The sequence below is a fragment of the Gymnoscopelus microlampas genome, assembly GCF_963454915.1.
Source record: "Gymnoscopelus microlampas genome assembly, chromosome: 6".
Classification (NCBI taxonomy): domain Eukaryota; kingdom Metazoa; phylum Chordata; class Actinopteri; order Myctophiformes; family Myctophidae; genus Gymnoscopelus; species Gymnoscopelus microlampas.
The window spans coordinates 44,434,137-44,456,091 of record NC_139943.1 but is presented as its reverse complement, the minus strand read 5'-3'; the positions used below and the strand labels follow the sequence as shown (position 1 = coordinate 44,456,091).

The window sequence follows — 21,955 nt, the reverse complement described above, 5'->3', positions numbered from 1 at the left end:
AGATCGTCTTTTTTCAAATGGCCGAAATGTACATAGGGCTGAAGTGGTTAATGTATGTTTTTTAATAATAATCAAAAAATCATAAAAGTAACTAGTAACTAAAGTTTTCAAATAATTGTAGTGGAGCAAAAGTATAATATTTGCCTCAGAGATGTAGTGGAGTAGAAGTAAAAGTGCTGCAAATTGGAAATACTCCAGTAAAGTAAAAACACCTCAAAATTGTACTTAAGTATAGTACTTGAGTAAATGTACTTAGTTCCTTTACACCACTGCCCAATATTAGTAAACATGTAAAATCTAGGTTGCTCAAACAGTGAGGTTAGGTAATATGGCATCTAGTGCTGTAGCGGCAGCCAAATGTTCTTTCCTCTAGCCAAAGAAAAGCTGCTTAGTACAGTAAATGGGTCTTTCACAAAATAAGTTGTATTGGAATTCAAATGCTAAGTTGGACTTAATTTATCCTTTTATCACTATTTAAATGGTGCATTTATATAGCGCTTCTATCCAAAGCGCTTTACATTGATTGTGCCATTAACCCATTCACACACACATTCATACACCGATGGCGGAGGAAACCATGCAAGGCACCAACCTGCTCATCGGGAGCAATTAGGGGTTCAGCATCTTGCTCAAGGACACTTCGACACTAACTCAAGGGGGGCACCCCTTGAGTTACTTGAATCTTTCCTAGGATATACATATAAGGCATGCTGTAGTAATTTGCATCTCATTACAGATAAATTGCTTATGACGTACTGTTTCTTTTTTACATCTAGGAGTGGACCTCACATGATGAACTGGGCAGGCATTATTGAATTTGTTCCAACTGTGATAAAACTAGTATAAAACTAAATGGTCAGGTGATAGGGCAGCGACTGGAGAGAGGGATAGCTTGTCTTCCACACTAGCTTCCCACATGTATGTAGTGAACAGTCTTCACTGCCTTCAGTGTGTGAAGGCAGTCTTCATTGAGGTAAATGATAATTTAGCTAATGATAGACATAAGACGAAAGCAATTGCTATAGGTACTTACTATGTCAATGCTGGGACACAGAATCCCTTTTGTAAACGTTTTTAATTATATATATAAATGAATAATTCCTCCCTTTATTTCAAGGCCCAGATTTCTGAACGACCCCCTTTCCACAAAAACCTAAATGTGTCCTATCATACTGTAGAGCTTCTAGTGCCTGAGAGTGCGTATGTGTGTGACGAGAGATGGCCTGCATGACCTCAGTTTTATAACTGTGCCTGTTTTTATTACATGTTTAATGAGAGTGGTTTTGCACACATGACTCTGCATACTGTACAGGCTGTACACTCCTTTCTGCCTTGACTCAGCACACTTTCCTTACACATATGAACGTTTCAGATTTAATTTAATGGACCAGCATGGGAAATGGCTCATCCTGGCCTTGAACATGTAGTTCAAGTCAAGGATAGACACGTTGCTGGTACAATTATACAGTTTAAAATGTGATACACACCAATGCAAGGTAACAATGCGCCATGGTGCAACGCGTTGTTAGCTCTGTTCTTCAAACGACAATGAAGGATAAATTTAGCATTACAAAAAGAAAAGAAGTTAGTGAAAAGCTGTTTCATTTAGTAGCATAAATAATATATACAGTAACAAAAATATAACAGACAAACAATCATACAGTACTGGTACAAAAAAGTTCAATAAAATCACACTAAAAGTGCACAAATAAAGTGCTGGCAGCTGTTTTCACTTATAGACACAAAAAAACATGTATTGTGAATAGATGCTTAATCCATTATTTGTTCACGGAAATAATTCAGCAGCTACAATTGGAAGTGGTACACCGCATATCATTTTGGTAAGCAGTGTGCTTCCTTCAACCTTTTTGCTTCGTTCCACTCCTCCAGTGAGAACAGAACGTTTCCCATGAATATAGACAGTGTCAACGTTATAGTCCGACAGTTAGAATTTATATTGGGATGGCGTGGGTGGTTGTTTTCCCCTGGGGCTCCATGTGTCCTTGGAGCTACAGGGGACGAGTACAGTACGTCCCATTGTCTTTAGGTGTTTAGAGGGGTCAGAAGTAATCATTGAACCCTCAATGATTCGTCAAAGAAGGCCTGGCGGTTAATCAGGCGTGTGCGCTCTCCCAGAACAGCCTCCCTGAAATTGTCTCGTCTCCATGCGTAAACGATGCTGTTCAGAAAGCCATGCAGAGACACCGTCACTGCCTGAAACACACCAAAACCAGCAACTTCATTGACAGAAATCTTCATCTTTTGTTCGCTTTTTTCCTTTCTAACCCTAACCCTTTGTTTTGTTTTAATGGCAAGCCCCCACAGTGCATGCGTGCGTTATAGAATTGAAATGGTGTTCACTTTGAAAACTATACCTGTATGATGTAAAGGACAAAGAGGTTCTGTTGTTCAACGTTGGCCCATGCCGTGAGGGTAGACAGAACAATAAGGAAAAGTGCTGTAAGGAAGAGAGAAACATAAGACATTGCCTCTTGACACAAAGGATCACCTACAGTACAGTTTATCTCAGACTTACAAAGCTACAACTTTATGTTCATTTCATAAATAGAACTTGAGACAAATACCAGCCAAAGAGAAATGTTGGTTTAACCAAAATCTATCTCCCATAATGTTTAAGTAAATGTTTTTGCATGTTTCAAAATACACAATGGCCTAAAGTATAATATATATTTTGCAATATTAAATAAAACTATATTTTGTGTGGTAAAAAAAGTACTGTTTTTACCTGGTGCCCAACATATGATGATTACTGCCACCATGTTACGGGCTGTGGAGAACATGGTTCTTAGTCTCCTTCTAGAGCGTCCATCCCCCTCCACAGGAAATAATCCTTCCTGCTCATATCTGTGATACCAACTGCCAACCTTATAGTAAATGACCTATAACACGGAAACATGAGAAATCATTTAAAAGTAATAAAGGTACACCTTGACACACACACACACACACACACACACACACACACACACACACACACACACACACACACACACACACACACACACACACACACACACAAACACACACACACACACACACACACACACACACACACACACACACACACACACACACACACACACACACACACACACACACACACACACACACGCACACACACTTGATAATGTGAATTTGTTACTTACTGAGCAGTACACTAGCACTGGTATCACAGCCAGGATGAGAAAAACATTTACGAATATGTCATGGAATCTCTCCTAAAAAAAGAGGTGACATTTAAGTGATATATCTATGGATGTTTTGCAATTGCAATATTGCATTTGCTTGTTGGAATGTGCAGCAGCCTGTTATACATGGTACTCACAGCATGTGGGCAGGGATCAAATTGATTCCAGATGTGCAAGAACAGGATACAGCTGGGGAGGCAAGCAGGCAATCAAAAAAGGTCACAAACCAAATCAGATTTTAATAATTCACTCCACATCACAATAACTTCTTCTTAAAATAATGACTATACTTTGAAACAAAATGCATATTCACCTGCTGCAGTATTTTGATTCGTTTGCATCGGGGGGTGGAAACAGCGAGGCCGCGGTCAAAACATTAGTAAGCATATATGCGATGTACAATGCAATGGGTATAAGCCTGCATTACGATAAAGAGACAGAGAGAAAGTGTGAGTGTGACGCAGCGAAAGAAAGCAGAAAGATAGTGTTCACTCTTTTAGATGGCATTTTCATGGGGGTGTAACTGTAACTAAGGAATGAATTACTGTATTAAATATTGTATGCAACCAGAGGTGCTAAACAATCTTACCACACAAAGGCATACACTGGTACTGTAAATATTCTCATCCGACACTGGGACTGCAAGCCAAGACAGAAAGCAGGCGGAGAGAATGTTAAAGAGGGTTCATATTTGTTCATATTTTGTGCAGTGTTAAGTATGATTTATAAAATAATGACTGTAATGTGTTTTGTTCCAATCATCATGCCTGCTAACAACAAGGTACTGTATCTGTATCCTGTTAATTTCAGAGTATAAAAATGGATGTGTAACTGTATTCTTCTGTGCAGGGTGACTCTCAGTTTATCGCTAGAGGTTAAAAAGGTGCATCTAAACCTAATCTAATGATAGCAATAAAAGAGCTGACAACACTGATGTGTGCATTCTGACCTCTTGCCGCTCATCTTCTTCCTGTGTTGCTCTCCATCCACACATTGCATCCTTGGATTTCCATGCATAAACAACCACCAGCAGAAATGAAACAAAGTAAAATGTCTGGAACGGAAAAAGAGCACACACACGCGCGCACACACACACACACACACACACACACACACACACACACACACACACACACACACACACACACACACACACACACACACACACACACACACACACACACACACACACACACACACACACACACACACACACACACACACACACACACACACACACACACCCACACACACGCACACACACACACACACACACACACACACAACATCAGTTACATAACAACCCATGCAATAAATCAAGCATAGAGTCGAAGTGCAATGTCTGGAACAGAGAGAACATTATGATTCAAATACACACAGGCACATCAGTCGTTGTACAGTAGTAGTATGTTGCCCAACCCGTTCTTATGCCTGCTCCCCTATGACGGTATTAAGGTATGCAGGGAGCAAATAACCCATAATAATAATAATTATTATTATTTATATGCCAAAAGAACAAGCTGTAAATAAAATAATGTCTAACATCCAGTTGCTTTGACGTCAGAAGTTATGAAAATCATTATCAACCTATTGAAAACAGCTGCTCACTATCCTTTTCAGTTTGCCTATAACAGAGGTAGAGACGATGGTGGCCATAGCATAATATGTTAATCTTTTATTGGTAGATTTTAGTTAAGCATTTAATACGGTACAGCCACATTTGTTAATTAAGAAGCTGAATGACCTTAATGTCTCAACCCTCTCATTATTAGATGGCACACCTCTCGTTTATAACCAATCGTAAACAATAGGACCATGTTAATGGCACTCTCTAAGAATCTAGAACCTTGAGCACAGACCCCAGGTTTGTGTCCGTTCACCTGTCCTTTTTACCCTATATACACTAACAAATGTAGAAGCATAACCACAAGAATCACATGATTGTCTTAGATCAGGGGTCTTCAACGTTTTCAAGCCAGGGACCCCCTAGCTGAGAGAGAGATGAAGCAGGGACCCCCTACTCTATTGTATAAAATTGTGTTTCAGATTAGTTAGTTTTTTTACTTAGTCTGCTCTTTTTTCCCTCTACACCTATAGCCTCTTTGCCAAGCTCTCAACGCCTCGCAGCGAGGCGTTGAGAGCTTGTAGATCGGCTATTTTTGGCTAATGTTCCCCTCAGAAAAGGAATTCTAGGGTTCAAGTGGTTCATGTAAAAAATCACACAAATATTTGCCGCCCCCCTATAGTAACTCTGAGGACCCCCTAGGGGTCCCGGACCCCCTGTTGAAGACCCCTGTCTTAGATGATATTGCAATCTTTTCTTGAATGAAAAAAGATAGCCATCTGTCTGTCAAATATTGAGAGATACAAAGGTTTGTAAAATGTTCTGATGACAACCACCTTGTCTTGAATGTTAAAAAGACTGAGGAGATGGTGTTTGACTCCAGCTGGGAGTTGGCGACAACTTGTCATCCATAATGTAACCATCTCAAAGGTCTCTTCATACGAATATGAATAACCTGGAGTAACCGCCCACGTCCCAAACGGTCCGACTAATGCAGACTACATGGACAATTATACGGAGACAGCATCCATCCTTGCAGTTTACTTATGAGGCAAGCCAATAGGATAGAAGAATATGTATCACTTAAACAAGTGGTCATTTGCTAACACTAGGGACACTAAACAGGTGGTCTTGTTACCCCTGTAAACATGTGCCAATAGATATTCATCTCCATTAATTTGGCACTTATGTCAGTTACTGTATGTGTTCATACAGTATCCCTCCACCAATGTCACAAATTCCTATGAATTTATTAGACTTGAATGAAGTGTTCTGATTCTGACACTTTTATTTGCCAAGCATAAACACTCATAGCATAGGAATGAAGCACGCTGTCTGACTGAATAGTTATCTCCAACTCGCCTTTGTGATAAAGTACACATGCTTCACTGCTTTGCTTTATAGAGGTATTGTAAAGGAACACTGGGTTCTCTCTTGTTTTATTGCTTTACTGATACGGCCGTTCTCTGCTCTACAGTGACTCGGGGGAAATTCAAATGTAACATTAAGCACAGATATTTGAACTGTCATAATTCCCCGAAAAGCACCGGGACATTTCCCACATTGCTGTCCTCTCTTCTGGATTTTCTGTGTCTTGTTTAAGGAAGAAAATCTGTCTCATTGAAAAGAAATTTGAGATGAGATTATTTTTTGTTTCTTTTTAGTATGCTTATCACTATGCAATTATACAATTGCATTTTTATGAGACATGATACTCCACTGGTTTGTTACTGGGACCCAAACATTTCATACACAGTGCACTGACTATTAAGCCTGATTTATAATTTGTTGTACAACAGAGCATAAAGTTGAGTTGTGAGGACCCAAGTTTGAGTCCAACTCCCGTCATGTCTTGCATGTATCTCCTAGGCTTCCTGTCGCTCTACCCTCTCCTATTTAAATATAAAAAACTGCGACCCTTTCAGGGTATCTTGTTGTGACCCATGTTTGGTGTCCCGGTCCAGTGGTTCAGAAACACTGACCTTTAAAAATAGACATAAAATGATGAGAATCTGTGGCTCACCAATGACAGAGGCAGGGCATGTTGGCAGATGTTTATACTGTGGCTGGACTGGCCTGCTACTATGTTCATAGCACTGGTAAACATCAGGATGAGGCCGGCCAGGAGGTCTGCCAGGGCCAACTGGACTAGGGGCAGTACCTGCACACACACACACACACACACACACACACACACACACACACACACACACACACACACACACACACACACACACACACACACACACACACACACACACACACACACACACAGATGAACATATGGTACTTACCCCATAGACAAAAACATTACATCTTTACATTTGTAGAAAGAATGAATGCTCTTACAAGATCAGCTCAGCACTTTCTAACATTGTGTATTGTGTATCGTGCGTGCGTGCGTGCGTGCGTGCGTGCGTGCGTGCGTGCGTGTGCATGTACAGCAGCTATGTACAATTGTACGTTTGTCTGTGGATATACTGTATGTTGGTATGTTGGTTGTCTTTGAGTGTAATATCTTTCATGAACAATGTGGTCTATGGTCATATTTGTTTCCAGCTGATGATAACATTGTACTCATACTAACTAAGAGCATACCTCCATAGAGCTATCACTGAGTAAACTGAGTTATCAAGTATATGGGCTTTCAAAAGAAATGTGAAAAAGTGTTTTCCATGAATATCCATGCACACACACACGTACGCAAACACATACTGCATGTGCACCCTCAATCACCTGTTGTTGCAGATGCCTCCATCTTGCTATGGAAACCACCAGGACAGAGGAGCTCCCAATCAAACTGCAATTCATTATAAGTAGTGTCATTAATATGAAATACTAGACTCTCTGGTGTAAAACGATAACAAATAAGCACATGGGGAAAGCATAAGGTTAATAATACACACACAGGGCAGATTGATTGAACAATTGCCTTCAGACAAGAAATCATCAGAATTTGTTCTCTTGTCCTGATGACTCCATGTATAAGAAACTGACAGTAACCATCTTCACTGAGATGCCTCTGATCAACACATCTACCCGAATAAAACCTAATCTTAGTGGTTCCAAAGTTCCTAAGGAGCACTGAAAGCGCGTAATACACCCTATTCACTAGATTCAACATAAGTAGCCTACAAAAATCCCTTGCATGTGCAAACAAAACTTGTTGTCAGCAAATTAAGGTTCTGGTTTCTGGTAATCCTGGTTCTGATCTATGTGAACAATAAAGGATCTCATGGGTGACAGACAGTAAGACGTCATTCCAGATCACGCGTGCAAACACCTGTGCTGCAATTACATGCTGCAGGCATGTCACATACTGTTCTACAGGGTTCACATTGACAAACTGACATGTTCTTTTGTGTTACAGAGACATATTTGAGATTATGAAAGTACTGGAAAAATGGCTTGAGCAAATAACCGGTAAAGCAGCATGTGCAGAAAGAACATGTGTTTAACATGAGGAAGCATATTACCTTGGACTAAGGGACACTAAGTATACAGTAGAGAGAGCACGGATCTGCAATAGAAGATTTAGCAAGTTTAAGAAATGCTTTTTTTTTTTCATTTATCACGTTATTATGTCCTATAGATTATTGCTGATACATGAAAATATTTGGAGAATAATAATATATAATTGTACAATTGTATATAACAGTGTGGTGCCTACCTGATCGTTACTCAGTGTGCCGTTTAACTCCATGGTGAATATCCAACAACGATCAACAACTTGGTATAAACTGATGCTGTGTTTTAGCGTGGGCAAAGTGGCCAGTGTCCATGCTAGACCTTCATAACACTGCGTCGTCTTATTACGAGAGCACACCCTCTTTTAAAATCTGTGCACCTTGGACCTGAAACGTCACGTGCCAACTGCCAAGTCTAGCCTAGGTGTAATGCTTTTGCTCCACCTGACTTCTTCAAATCTTGTGTGTAAATCCCCAGTAGGATTTCCCCTGTCTTACCTGAAAGTAAAATCCTGAAATGGCTGATTGAGTATGCAAAATTCAAACAAACAGGATTTTTTTTTTGTGTTCTATTGGTTATACAGTGTTAAATTAAGGAAACACCAACATTAAGTAACTTAGTAAAGTTTTGGCCACCACAAGCAGCCAGAACAGTTTTAATGTGCCATGGCATAATAGTCTCTGGAACTCTATGGAGGGATGGAACACTGTTCTAACAAATAATATTCCCTCATTTGGTGTTTTGATGATGGTGGTGGAGAGGGAGAGCCACCTGTTTAACCCTTAAAGACCGATTTATTAATTCATTATTAAGGGCGATTCTACAAATGTCTTCTACATCCTTACAGTTTTCTGAAAATCGAATGTTTTTTTTGCGTATATGATACATATACGGTATTATAGCATCATGTATATGATGCTATAATACCAGTGGTGCTCAAACTTTTTCATGTCAAGGACCCCCAAAGTTATATGTATGGCCACAGACCCCACATCTCAAATTATTTTGTTCCAGGGACCCCTAGAAGCAAAGATTTGAGTAAAAAAAAAACTCTTACAAGCTCACAACGCATCTATTTTCACTAATTTGTATTTCTCTTTTGGGTCTCGAGCTAAAACGTTTGGGAAAGAGATTATGGTGAAGGATGACTCATCTGACCGTATCACTTTTTCCCCACATGTCTGTAGACCACTGCTGCCTATGGTATTTGCATTCAAATAGGTCTTTTTCCTTTGCAATGTGGGGTTTATGCACCGTAACCCTACTATTATCCGTCTCAATGTAGTTATCGATGGACTGTTCTAGCTTGACAGTCTGATCATGTCCTATACATTTACATTCTCAGTCACAAGAGGAAGAGGTGCTCAATTGTCCTTACATATTGAACAAATTCATGAGCATCACGGTCATTGGATTTCTGATCCTATTAAACTACAGCAGTGGTTCCCAAACTTTTTAGCTCGGGACCAAAACTAGTACTGGTATTTTCACTACTTCTTCAAATCTTTTTGTTTGTTCTAATTTATGGAATTTCTTAGATTTGTATTTCTTTATTTATTCAATTCAATGCTATTCTAGAAAATCTTTTGAAATAACAATAATTAAAAACAAAATGTAGGAAACGATAAACAAAGGGTATTACTTGCAACCCATAAAAATGGGTCTGCAACCCACAAATGGATCCCGACCCAGTGTTTGGGAACCACTGTCTTACGGTACCATAGATGTCACTTTAGCCACAGTTCCTACTTCTACTGTTTCTACTATTTATGACTGAAGCTCCTGTCATCTGTACCTCAATATGCGTGCGTGCGTGCGTGCGTGCGTGCGTGCGTGCGTGCGTGCGTGCGTGCGTGTGTACATTCATCTATAGGCTTATTTATAGAACTGTCTATTCCTAATTTCATATGTATATTTGTCATACTTAAATGCTGAATACTCTGTAGAATGACTAAATTGTGAATTCATTGAATTTGTTTTGTGATACGTGGTTGTTAATGACACACCTCTTTAATGACACGCCTCTTCTGTGTCACAGACAGCTGACACACACTTATGACTCTGCAAATGCTTTTTATGGGGGGGCGGGGGCAGAGAGAGACAAATGCATACTCACTTCACTGCAGAAGTTACTATTTCAAAGTCTATTCATGTAGACACGAAACTCTGTCTTACATTTCCATCATGTGACAGGAATTGGAACTGCATAGCAGTCTCAAAAAACAGGTTTGTCAACATGCACTGTGTGCCTGCCACTGCCAGGCAGTGAGTGATCTTCTGGGGAAAGGTCAAAGTAGGTAATCAGCAAATATGGTCGCAGTTGTACTGTACAGACAACATATTGCTCACACACTGGCTGAAATATATATATTTAGGAATATTCATTCTAAGCACTGGCTAAAATCAACCCTGACAACCAACTGCTCCCTCCAAGTATCTCGGACAGTGGTTCTCAAACTTTTTAATTTCAAGGACCCCGTGAGAGTGTGTACATGGAACCAAATGGACCCAGGACCCTCTCAGAGTCACATACCTGTGGATTGATCTATCTATTCTAGGACAGTGGTGATCTAGAAAGACAAGTGGGGTCCAGGGACCCTCAGGGTACCTTGGGGGGAGTTTCAAATGAACCTTTGCATGTTGGTAACGCATAATGTACTTAAAGTACCAAAAGTAGAAAGTACTCATTGTGCAGAATGTATAACATTTTTCAAATGTATAAAAATGTATAAAAATCTTTCGAAGATAGCAGATCTACAAGCTCACATTTTCAAATGGCCGAAATGTACATAGGGCTGAAGTGGGTAATGTATGTTTTGTAATAATAATCAAAATCTACAAAGTAAGTTTTCAAATAATTGTAGTGGAGTAAAAGTACAATATTTACGGTGCTGAAAATACTGGAAATACTCGTAAAATAGTAAAAATAAAAAATACCTCAGAATTGTACTTAAGTACATGCACTTAGTTACTTACTTTCCACCACTGATCTAGGAGACCTCTGCCCTCTGAAGCTGTGTCATCTAACACCGCTGCTAATAAAGCTAATTCAAACTCGGATGACGTCACGGGTTCCACGTTGGCCCGGACGTGGCACAGTGCAAAGAGACGACACTTCTTTAGAGTCACAAACACATAGAATATACACCCCAGCGCCCTTAAAAAACACCCATACAGCTGGTTTAGAGGTGTAAACAACGGCTCCATAGTGTTCTAATACAAGAGACTTATAGCAGCGGTTCTATTATCATGGGGCTCACCATCTCGTCGCTGTTCGGCCGGCTGTTTGGAAAGAAACAGATGAGAATCCTTATGGGTGAGTTTGTGGCTAAAGGGTTAGCATTAGCATTAGCTTTACTTTAGTTTTTGTTGGCCCGTCTAAAAGGAAATTACATTATTTTATAATGTCAAACTTTTTTTCCACAATAGCCTCGTTAATACGCGTTGAACAATCCGCAATTCGTCGCTTGTGAAAAAATAGATATTTTGTAGAAGTTTTTTATTTGTTTATGACAATGTGGGTTGTTGCTTTCCAGGGAAGTTTTTCCCCAAGCACTTCTTAAGCTAATGCTAACGTTAGCTCACTTTGATACTTCAGTTTGTTGCTAGTAAACTATTACACTTGAAGTGATGATGGGACACCAGGAGAAATTGATTGTATGTTGTATGTGATTAGTTATATTGATCGTTGATTCCGTGTGCGTTATAGTGCTAGCTTAGCATGGTATCTAAAGTTCAGCCACAAGTTAACACTTTCCATGTTTCTGTAGATTTAAAAGAAACTAAAGCTTGGTTAATGTTTAAAATCAAGCTTCAGTTTCACGTGGGAACCCATTTTGGGGGCATTGCTTTCCTCAAGAACACATAACATAAAAATATACATATCCTGTAAAAATGTCTTGATTCAAAACTTTACAACTTTGGTTTTACAAATGCATTCTGATTGGTTTAATTTCTCGTTAATACCGGTGTACTCAACCTGTGTATTATTTATGTTTAATGTTATTAATTGTTGTGACATTAATAAGCATATCAGTAGGTTAGTTTTCTTTGAATTTGTCCTCTGCTGCCTTGGTCTGGTTGGTTAAGGAAAGGTGACTCATCTGTGAGATAGGCAGGAAATGTCACATAATGTGATTTACAGATACACTAGTCAAAAAATATCCTATAGGATTTTCCAATATTCCAAAATTCGATATTTGTTTTTGACTTGGGGGTATTATCTGATGCAATAATGTTTTTGTCCATCCTCAGCTACATTTAAATCCCATTGTATTTACTTGCAGTTGGACTGGATGCTGCTGGAAAGACTACCATCTTGTACAAACTGAAGCTTGGTGAAATCGTAACCACTATCCCAACCATTGGTAAGAGGTGTTTGGTCTAATAGCAATGTTATCTATGCTCAAATTAATTTCTATACATGTCTTTTATGTTTTAGGCACAGAATGGAGTGTAAAGTGTAATTAGCATTTATATGATATGCTTTGGTGAAGAAAAAAAAATGTGTGTCACTTGACAAAAAAGTGTCATATGAATGCTTCATCATGTTGCACAACGCTTTTTTGTCAAAGCATAAACTAGGCTTAATTCTAACATTCTCCTCCCTTTTTGTCTTGGTCAGGTTTCAATGTGGAGACAGTCGAATACAAGAACATCTGTTTTACTGTGTGGGATGTGGGTGGCCAGGACAAGATTAGACCCCTCTGGAGACATTACTTCCAGAACACACAGGTATGACATAATTGAAATGCTCTCATGGAGATGCTACACCTGTGCTACATGCTGTGTATTGTGCATACAGCCAAACAATGACCTTATTGGAGGGCGGGAATCAATATTAAAGGAGAGAGCCAGCCTAGAACAGTGTTGGGTTTGATGTGCCCATAATAATTCACCAACATACCTGATGCGTTTGATTTCTTTTTCATAGAAGCCCCTGTTGTCCATTCTGGAGACCCCTCAAATCGGCAGAATGGAGCCTAGAGCATAATCCTTATTCGGCTATTATCGCCACTCCAATTTTTTTTCTTCAGGAATCCTCTATGTAGTGTCCTGGCACTCACACATGCACTGTTTGTCACTTATGAGCTGTCTGATGCGTGAACTCTCGCGAGATTCTCGCGTGTAGCGCTCCCCCTCCCCTCATGAGTGACAAACAGTGCATGTGTTAGTGCCAGGACACTACATACAGAGGATTTGTGAAAAGAAAATGTTTGGAGCGACGAAAATAGCCGAATTAGGATTATGCTCTAGGCTCCATTCTGTAGTTGGGAGGGGTCTCCAGAATGGACAACGGGGGCTTCTATGAAAAAAAATTAAACGCATCAGGTATGTTGTTGAATTATTATGGGCACATCAAACCCAATACTGTTCTAGGCTGGCTCTCTCCTCTAAACAGGACCTGACCGTGTACCCAACTCATCTGCCAAGTTTGATTCAAATCAGATTAAAACTGTCTAGTTATTGCTGACGATCTCTGACAGACAAAAAGATGCCAGCCTTTACAATACATCCAATCTGCTGGCTGCAGGTGCAACAGTGGTTAGGGCTAGGTTTATGTATCGTAACACTCTGAGATTTTGATTATTAGGAAATGTCAAAGGACATTGATTTTGAAAGGGAATGACAAGACAATGACCATAATATTTGGTCTTCAGGATGGGCGAAGGTGTCCAAAAGAGACGGAATGGCCTTCTTGAATAAAACTGATTTTATTCTGTTTTAGTTTTCATGGCATACACAAACAGGATCAGCCTTAACATGTTTTCATCTCAGCCATTTGTTGGCAACAATGTTGTTGGTTCCTCAAGGCCAATTCAATGGGAGGATTCAAAACGATAATCCAAATTCCAGATGACCCCTTCCACATTTGAACATCCACGACAGCTTCTAGTTGAGTAAGGCGTTGTTGATAGTTCAGGGAATACCGTAGTTACATTATATCCTATTGGTAAATGTGAAACTTGACTTGGTAGGCACTAGGCAGGAATGAGGAAGCACATTAACGGATTATTGTGTAACCCAAGATTCGCTTGTTCCCTCAATATAACACTTTTATAATACAAATTCAGCATTTATTTATGTTTGGAGTGTAGGATCTTCAGAAGAGTTTTAAAGATGAGACAACTTTTCACTCCCGGTGATACATTTTGTCTGTACTACCAGACTAACAACAGACCTACAATAGAAGACTTAATAAATATAGAATGAGGCAAGCACTGCCAATGTTTACACTTGTTTGTTTCTCTTCATGCCACTGAGAAAGAAAAATACGAATGTACATACATCTTGTTTGTCCGTCCCATGCTATAATCATGGCCATTACATGAACTGCATTGGTAAACATCTAACTGGTTTGACTTGATTCTCACCATGTAGGGTCTCATCTTTGTAGTGGACAGTAACGACAGAGAAAGAGTGACTGAGTCTGCAGAGGAGCTCTCCAAGATGGTATGTATTGGTAGTATTTAACATGCTCCTTACTACTCTGGTGTCTGGGTAGCACAAGGGTAAAGCTCCTGCCCATCACCGTGGAGACTAGGTGTTTGAATCCTCCGGTGCATTTGGCCTGGCTGGGCGCTCCTACAAACACAATTTGCCGGGCAGAGAGGGTGATATTTGTCACGGCACCATGGCGTATCCTACACATTGGTCAGGGGCCAGGGCCCCTGTTTTTCAGGGAGAAGAACTAGGACACGTTATTCAGGCTTTGTAACAAGCTTGTCCCTAGATAGTAAAAAATATATAGTTTAACCGAATGGGTTTCCAGATTGCTGATTGTGTAACATGTGGCACTGGTTTGGTGATAGCTACTTAGAGAGATGTGTGGGGAGTAAAGGAAATGAGGGGAGAGTGTTGCGGATAGTAAAATGGTGCATTTATAGCGCTTTAATCCAAAGCGCTTTACATTGATTGTGCCATTAACCCATTCACTCACACCTTCATACACCGATGGCGGAGGAAACCAAGGCACCAACCTACTCATCGGGAGCAATTAGGGGTTCAGCGTCTTGCTCAAGGACACTTCGACACTAGCTCTAGGGGAGTGCCCCAGCCCGGGATCGAACTGCGAACCTTGCGGTTTTCCAGTACACTCTACCCCTGAACCACTGCCACGATAGTGTTGGACAAGTTACTTTAAAATAGTAACTTAGTTAATAATTGCATTTACGTTACTAGTTACTTTTGTGTTACCTTTTTTTCCTTCAGTTTATTTTTTTGTGTGCACAAAATGACCTTTCATCTATTGTAGGCAGCTCACTTTGATGAAAAGTAAATGGGAATCATGTCTAACACAACAAGATACTTTGAAGTCTTTCTGGAGCAGATGGCTCAACATGATCGGGAACACGTCTCCATATTAACCCATTTAGACCTGTTGTTATACCTTTCAATCCGGGAGCCACCTCTGTCTCATTAGTCAATCATTTTCTTTAGTAAGAATTTGAACGTTTTCAGAAAACCTAGGTTAGGTTTTAGAAGGCGTTTCTAGAATCGGCCTCAGGTGTAAATGGGTTAATAAATGTGCATCCATTGTTAAATTAAGCACAGGCATGCTGGCTAAAACCGGTTTAAAAGGTTGTTTCAACCCATCGATAATTCTTTCCAGACGGTCGTAACTACAGACATCTGTAGCATACTGGGAATTTATATTTTTGATACAATACAGAAAAAGGTAAGAATTGAGGAACCCATCGTCCCCTCAACCGGCTCTAAACGACAACACGGTGAGGGAGTCCCACAGCTGCAGCCAGCGAGCGGAGGGAGTTGACAGACAGGGCTTGTGTGACAGTAAAAGTTGGATCATAATGAACCTTTAATCCTCTGAAGTTGTTGTCTATTTTCACAAAGTAATGAGTAATGCGCCTATTTAAATGTCAGTAACTGTAACGGCGTTACAGAGTTGGAAAAATTAACTACGGTAATTACGTTACTAGTTATTGAGTAAAGAGTAGTTGCATTACAGTAACGTGTGTTACTTTTAACGAGTTAGTTCCAAAACTGGTTGCGGAATGGCTGAATGTTTGTGCAGCCTGCTCTGCTAGCATCTCACATATTCACCGAGACAAAGGGTCGTATCAGTAGAATAATTTTGAATGCCAGTCATGCCTTTAGGTGACATCTTTTCACTCTCTAGTTTAGGCTCCCCAAGTTACAGCATTTACTATTTCAGAATTATGGGCCAGGGTTGGGCAGAGCAATATAGCTATAGAAAATGGTCACGGCTACTGTATGTCTCTGTCATGTCAAAATGCTGAACTGCCGTAACCATTTTTGCACCATGTTGTGGAGGTTTTTCGCTAAATGAATAATCAAATCCTAATGAGGAAAAAGTCACATGAAATGTCAAATCGTGTGGCTTCTGTTTATATTCGAACTCTCGTTCTCTGTGCCCCCAGCTGCAGGAGGATGAGCTGAGAGATGCCGTCTTGCTGGTGTTTGCCAACAAACAGGACCTTCCCAATGCCTTATCTGTCAGCGAGCTCACAGACAAACTAGCCCTACAGGGCCTCCGTAACAGAACTGTAAGTCACAAGTAATTACATAATGAGCATCTTTTTGATTACAGAGTCCCTATTCCATATGTTTTGCTGCAACCACACAGCTATTATAAGCCTGTCTGTTTGTCCAATGTGCAAACTGAGAGCTAGTCACAGCTTATCATGTATTACATGCTTGTTTTTTTTTTTTTTTTTTACATGACTTCACTGCTACATGGTACAATTATTCAACTGATCAATCAGTAATTATTATTAATTTAATTTTGAGGATTTTATCCTAAAGATGGCAGATGGTCTAATAATTGAAAGGTTGTAGATTCTATGCGCATTGCCCATTGGAATATTACAGCTATAATATCTGAAAACATTTTATTAATCCCCTATACAGTGGTTTGTTCAGTCAACCTGCGCCACGCAGGGCACGGGGCTGTATGAAGGACTGGACTGGCTGTCCAATGAACTGTCCAAGCAGTGATGTGGGATTGACTGGACAGATGAGCGATGGAGGCAGAGTGAGAGAACACCGGAGAGCAGGAGAGAAGACCGAGGCATTCACTTTAGAAACCGGTTGGTCTTCAAACACCTGTATTCAAAGGACAAGGCTGGTGGACAATGCAATCAACTTAATTGGAACATCTTATTATCCTTATTTTACACCTTTATTTTACATTATTATTATCCCTTTACATAGTCTCTATTTTTCTCCCCTTTGTTCCCAACCTCAATATACGGTCTACAACAAGTTAAGTTCCACTTTTCAGTTGATGAGCAAACGGGGGGCCATTCAAGGAAGTGTCCTGGAGACGGCAAAGAGAATGACAAGTTATATTTCTTGCGAGGCCGCGGCTCCTGCTGAGCCGCAGTTGGTAGAAATGGCTCATAACCACTTGACAACATTGAACATTTTCACAGCAGAGGTAAAGGCCAAGGGAGGGATTTAATAATCAGACCCCAGAGCTTTAGGTAAAAGACAACTTGTTGGCTACCTCAAGCTGTTTGCTTCCCGTTGCCCACCCCGCAGACGGTTAACCCTTACAGACCTGAGCTTTGTAGAATGAGATGGAGAAAGATTGCAGTGATTTTGAAAAGAGAGTTGTTGCTTCTTCTTTTTTTCTGGTAGTACAGAACTACGTGGACCTTTTTTTTTTGTTCAGTGAATGGAACCAAAAAGGATGAGGAAAGCTGTGCCTTCTGGTCTCTCTTTAAACAAATCTATGTAATCCTTTCTTAATCTCATTCTTAGGTAGCCCTTTTCCTCCCTAAGAAGCTTTAGTATTCATGTTTTGTGTTTTTGGTTGTTTTTTTTGTAAGACAGATTTATGCGATATAAGAAGACATTTCCTTCTGTGCTCCAATTGAAAGCTGTGGTGAAGCCAAACCACGGCGGGAGTGTGCGCGTAAAATGCATCGTTGTAACTGAGTACAAACCTCAACCAGGATGTTTGCTTCGTTGAATACCTTGTGAAACACTCCTCACCCTCTCTTCCTTCCTTTCTTCCATTATTTTTTATAACTGCCTTGGACAAAAGAATTGGATTGAAAACTCTTCCTTCTATTCTCAAAGTGTCATAAAAGATAAACCTTGGGGAAGAAAAGAGGGAAGGGAGGTGCTGTTTTCAGTATTGGCACAGGGTCAGTGTGATTATAGATAAGTGGCATGCTTTTTTTTCTTCCTTAAATTTGGCAGTGCTTATTGCAGTTCTCTGATGGCTGATGCTATGTGCTTGATTAATCTTCTACCCCTCCATCTCCCACAAAACACACATACACAGATAAACCTGCCCACTAACATGGCTGGGCATACATTCCAACCTATGCTTTCTGATGCTGCATGCAGTTGCCACTCTTTAAAACGATGTGCTAACTAATGTTTTACAAAAAAAAGTCTAAATAAATCACTGTTTTAAAAAATAAAGACGTGACTCCTGTACTCGACTGATTGGTGAAGATAAGCAATGCCTCATGAGGCAAAGTATTTTTTTCTCAAAGTTTTTAAACTGTGACATTGGCACTGCAGATAATGTCCACAATGTCCGCTGGGCAGTGAAGGTTTTCAGCTGCTATACCTGTAGTCTCACGTAGCCACTAGCCAGGCTCGGAGATCAGAGATCTTAGTCTACTGATCCGTCTGGGGAAATCTAAATTCAACGAATGGGCTTGGATTCTAGGGAAAAACCAGCGGTAACAAACCTACACCCACTGCTTTCAAAACCAATGCTGATACCATCCCATATGAAGGGACACCCTAAAGTCTTTGCAGAAAAGTCCCAATTGTTTCCACACAGTTTTGGCCGATTCACTTAATGTCACCAGCCAGTAGGTGGAGATCTCTGATGGTCTGGCTACGCCTACCTGTAGGCATTTGTGATAGGAGCAGAATGGGTATACTGCAGACCATTGCATACTGTATTTAGAGCTGCCACTGAAGAAGTCGTCAATCAAATTAGTTGATTATAATATTGCATCTGCATTTGGCTTTAAACCACAGGACACATCCTGTTAAAAGGTGATACCTCTTCAATCTAGACTATACCCTGGGATGCCTCAGGTTGTGTGCACATTAAAGTGTATACATCTATGTATCCCTGTCTCTGGGCTATTTTCTAAACAGAAAATACATTTTAAGGTTGGGATATTAATTTAATCCAATCAAGAGAGAAAACATAGGATACATAACATTCTTAACTGGAACACTAAAATGGAAGCCTATGAATGGGTTCTCTCTCCTTGGATGAAATTGGTGGCCCACCTGAAAACGTATTTTCTGTTTACTAAAGAGTTGGAGAGACGGGGAGACCCTTACTGAACAAACACTATAGCAATGATTACTATCAGAATATAGAGCTTTACCTTTTAACAAAAACATTTTTGTTTTAACCTTTGACACAAACATAAACCAGTACAATTGGGATACAGTGAAGGACAATGCAACAGACATGTACACTTGGATGATTTGGATTTTCTCCAGTGAAAACAGATGCCACAACAAGTACACGTTTTAGAGGAATTGTGTCCTTTCATTTTGTTAAAAATGAAACGGCTGGGTGGAGCCATTGGCAGTGTGTATAGTATCATTATAGTATATTACTGTAGTAGAAAATGAATAATCTAATGTAATTTGTTTGTTATGTCCATGAGATTCCCCACATTAACAACCAGGTAACGTATGATGTTAGACGCTGGAGTGCAATATGTCGCCATTGTCAGAAGGTATGTACTGTATGTGGAAACTGTTGAAAGCTATGTGTTGTTGAGATGTGTTTATGTACGGCTTTTATCTTCTGTGGAATTGCAGGACAGAGTCCTACAGTTTATCTTATCTCATAGGCAGGGCTCAGGCAGATAGTGTGTTTCATTGGCATATAAAAGGAGATCAGAGGAATCCAAATGTCTTTTCTATCCTGCTCCTCTGCTCATGGATACAGGGGTGAGTTGTCTCAACACACCTGGGGTAATTTAATAAACTTATATTGAAAGACTTATTAAGTATAATCATTTCTATCAATGGTTCCAGTAACATTTGGCTTCCTATCGTTGTATCAGGGTGAAGTATGTGATCATTGTTTTTGTACAAAAACTGAATACTATCCCCCACTCCCCTTCCAGGACTTCACATGATGGAGAAATTCTCTATGGAGCCCTAATCTGTCTGCTTGCTCTAAACTATGCGTCAAATGTGTCCTTTATCTACCCTAACTGGTGAGAAACAAGCCTATATGTTATTATTAAATTGCAAGATCGTGTATCAAATCATTGTTTCTCATAAACATTGATGTAAATTTATGTTGAGGAAAAAAAGCAATACCGTATTCTTTTACTTAAATACACTGTGACACAAAGTGAATAAACTATGTATGTATGTATGTCTGTGAGTAAGACTTTGATATTTGATATTAAGGTGAAGAGATCAGTGGGGACGAGAAGGACACTAAATTCCTCACTACCCAAGGGTGTGGTCACCTTTGTCCCTTGACTATGCAGTCGTGAGTGCTCTTCATGGAGTCCCAGGGATGCACTGCAGGGGCTGAGGTGCGCAGTTCCAATTCCATCTGCTGAAGAAGCACCCAAGTCGTCATAAACAGTCAAAAAAAGAAACTAAATCTAAATGCCAGTGTGTAATGCTATTGGGCCCAAGTGGCCCTCTGGCTGCAGTGCTTGGATCGTAGGCCTGAGGTGCCTGCGATTACAGACGCATTTGTTAAGGCTGTACGCATTTCTGTAAAACAAAAGAAAATCTGAAAATAAAAAACTGCAAAAACCTGTGTAACTCAAAAACACGTGAAATGTCTTTTTATTTAGAAAAGAAAAGTAGGCTACTTTCAATGCTGTGTTAATTTAAAGGAACACTTCACCCATTGTCAACCTTATCTTCATATAATTACTAATGCTTACTCGCCATGTGCATATATATATATATATATATTGCTTGTCTTGATGATGATATTGAAATCTGAGTAAAAAAGACTCGAACGGCTTCAGTATATACAGTAGGTACAGTACATTCAGGGTATGTGAATGTGATGGCAGTGCAGGGGGTTTATATGGGGCTTATAATGATTTGTGAATGTCTGTTCCAATTAATTTATGACAGCTAATCAGGCTTAGTGAAGCTGTGTGTGTGTGTGTGTGTGTGTGTGTGTGTGTGTGTGTGTGTGTGTGCGTGCGAGCGTGTGCGTGCGTGCGTGCGTGCGTGCGTGCGTGCGTGCGTGCGTGCGTGCGTGTGTGTGTGCGTGCGCGTGTGTGCATGCATGCGTGCGTCCGTGCGTGCGAGTGAGTGTGTGCGCGTGTGTGTGTGTGTGTGTGTGTGTGTTCAAATATCCAGCTCAGTCAGCATTGTGGACATACTGTATTGAGCCTGTGTGTATTCTTCCGCTGCTTCAAACTGTTCTCTTTCCTTATTTGGATCATTTTGGATTGATGGAGATATGTTAAAATAGATTATGGCTTGACCTTGTCACATTATTACGAAGGTGAGTGAGAAATTAACTATGACATTGTACCGTATATAATCTACAGTCTGTCTATCTATCTATCTATCTATCTATCTATCTATCTACAGTATCTATCTATCTACAGTATCTATCTATCTATCTATCTATCTACCTATCTATCTTTTTATATTTATTTATTATTATTATTGTTATATATTTATTTATATTTGATTTTTTGCATTTGAAGCCTTACTGCTTTTTATTGCAGTACGGTATGGA

At 40.0% G+C, this 21,955-nt stretch overlaps 2 protein-coding genes and 1 long non-coding RNA gene across 3 annotated transcripts; 2 read left to right on the top strand and 1 right to left on the bottom strand.

The window, feature by feature from the left end:
* Window positions 1-1,502: 1,502 nt before the first annotated feature.
* Window positions 1,503-8,580, bottom strand: LOC311047164 (uncharacterized protein). Its single transcript, XM_084059796.1, has 12 exons — window positions 8,444-8,580; window positions 8,250-8,293; window positions 7,510-7,573; window positions 6,797-6,934; window positions 4,159-4,263; window positions 3,799-3,848; window positions 3,523-3,627; window positions 3,347-3,398; window positions 3,168-3,239; window positions 2,747-2,900; window positions 2,376-2,458; window positions 1,503-2,214 (listed from the first exon to the last, which is right to left on the bottom strand). The coding sequence occupies exons 1-12, from the start codon at window positions 8,474-8,476 to the stop codon at window positions 2,071-2,073; spliced, it is 1,044 nt and encodes a 347-aa protein (XP_083915922.1). The 5' UTR covers window positions 8,477-8,580; the 3' UTR covers window positions 1,503-2,070.
* A 2,738-nt stretch (window positions 8,581-11,318) lies between these two features.
* Window positions 11,319-18,675, top strand: LOC311047801 (ADP-ribosylation factor 4). The gene is made up of 6 exons (XM_084060693.1): window positions 11,319-11,557; window positions 12,528-12,608; window positions 12,866-12,975; window positions 14,623-14,694; window positions 16,644-16,769; window positions 17,134-18,675. The coding sequence occupies exons 1-6, from the start codon at window positions 11,491-11,493 to the stop codon at window positions 17,218-17,220; spliced, it is 543 nt and encodes a 180-aa protein (XP_083916819.1). The 5' UTR covers window positions 11,319-11,490; the 3' UTR covers window positions 17,221-18,675.
* A 1,431-nt stretch (window positions 18,676-20,106) lies between these two features.
* On the top strand, window positions 20,107-21,020 carry LOC311047108. The gene is made up of 3 exons (XR_014600934.1): window positions 20,107-20,172; window positions 20,352-20,444; window positions 20,652-21,020. It is a non-coding gene; the product is annotated as an uncharacterized lncRNA (long non-coding RNA).
* The last annotated feature ends 935 nt before the right edge of the window (window positions 21,021-21,955 follow it).

Coding starts and splice junctions, on each gene's coding strand:
- LOC311047801 (XM_084060693.1), top strand. CDS start 11,491: ATGGGGCTCACCATCTCGTCGCTGTTCGGCCGGCTGTTTGGAAAGAAA. Junction 12,609..12,865: donor AACCACTATCCCAACCATTG/GTAAGAGGTGTT, acceptor TGTCTTGGTCAG/GTTTCAATGTGGAGACAGTC. Junction 14,695..16,643: donor CAGAGGAGCTCTCCAAGATG/GTATGTATTGGT, acceptor CTGTGCCCCCAG/CTGCAGGAGGATGAGCTGAG.
- LOC311047164 (XM_084059796.1), bottom strand. CDS start 8,476: ATGGAGTTAAACGGCACACTGAGTAACGATCAG. Junction 3,849..4,158: donor AAGAAGATGAGCGGCAAGAG/GTCAGAATGCAC, acceptor CTTGGCTTGCAG/TCCCAGTGTCGGATGAGAAT. Junction 2,459..2,746: donor CATCATATGTTGGGCACCAG/GTAAAAACAGTA, acceptor TCTTCCTTACAG/CACTTTTCCTTATTGTTCTG.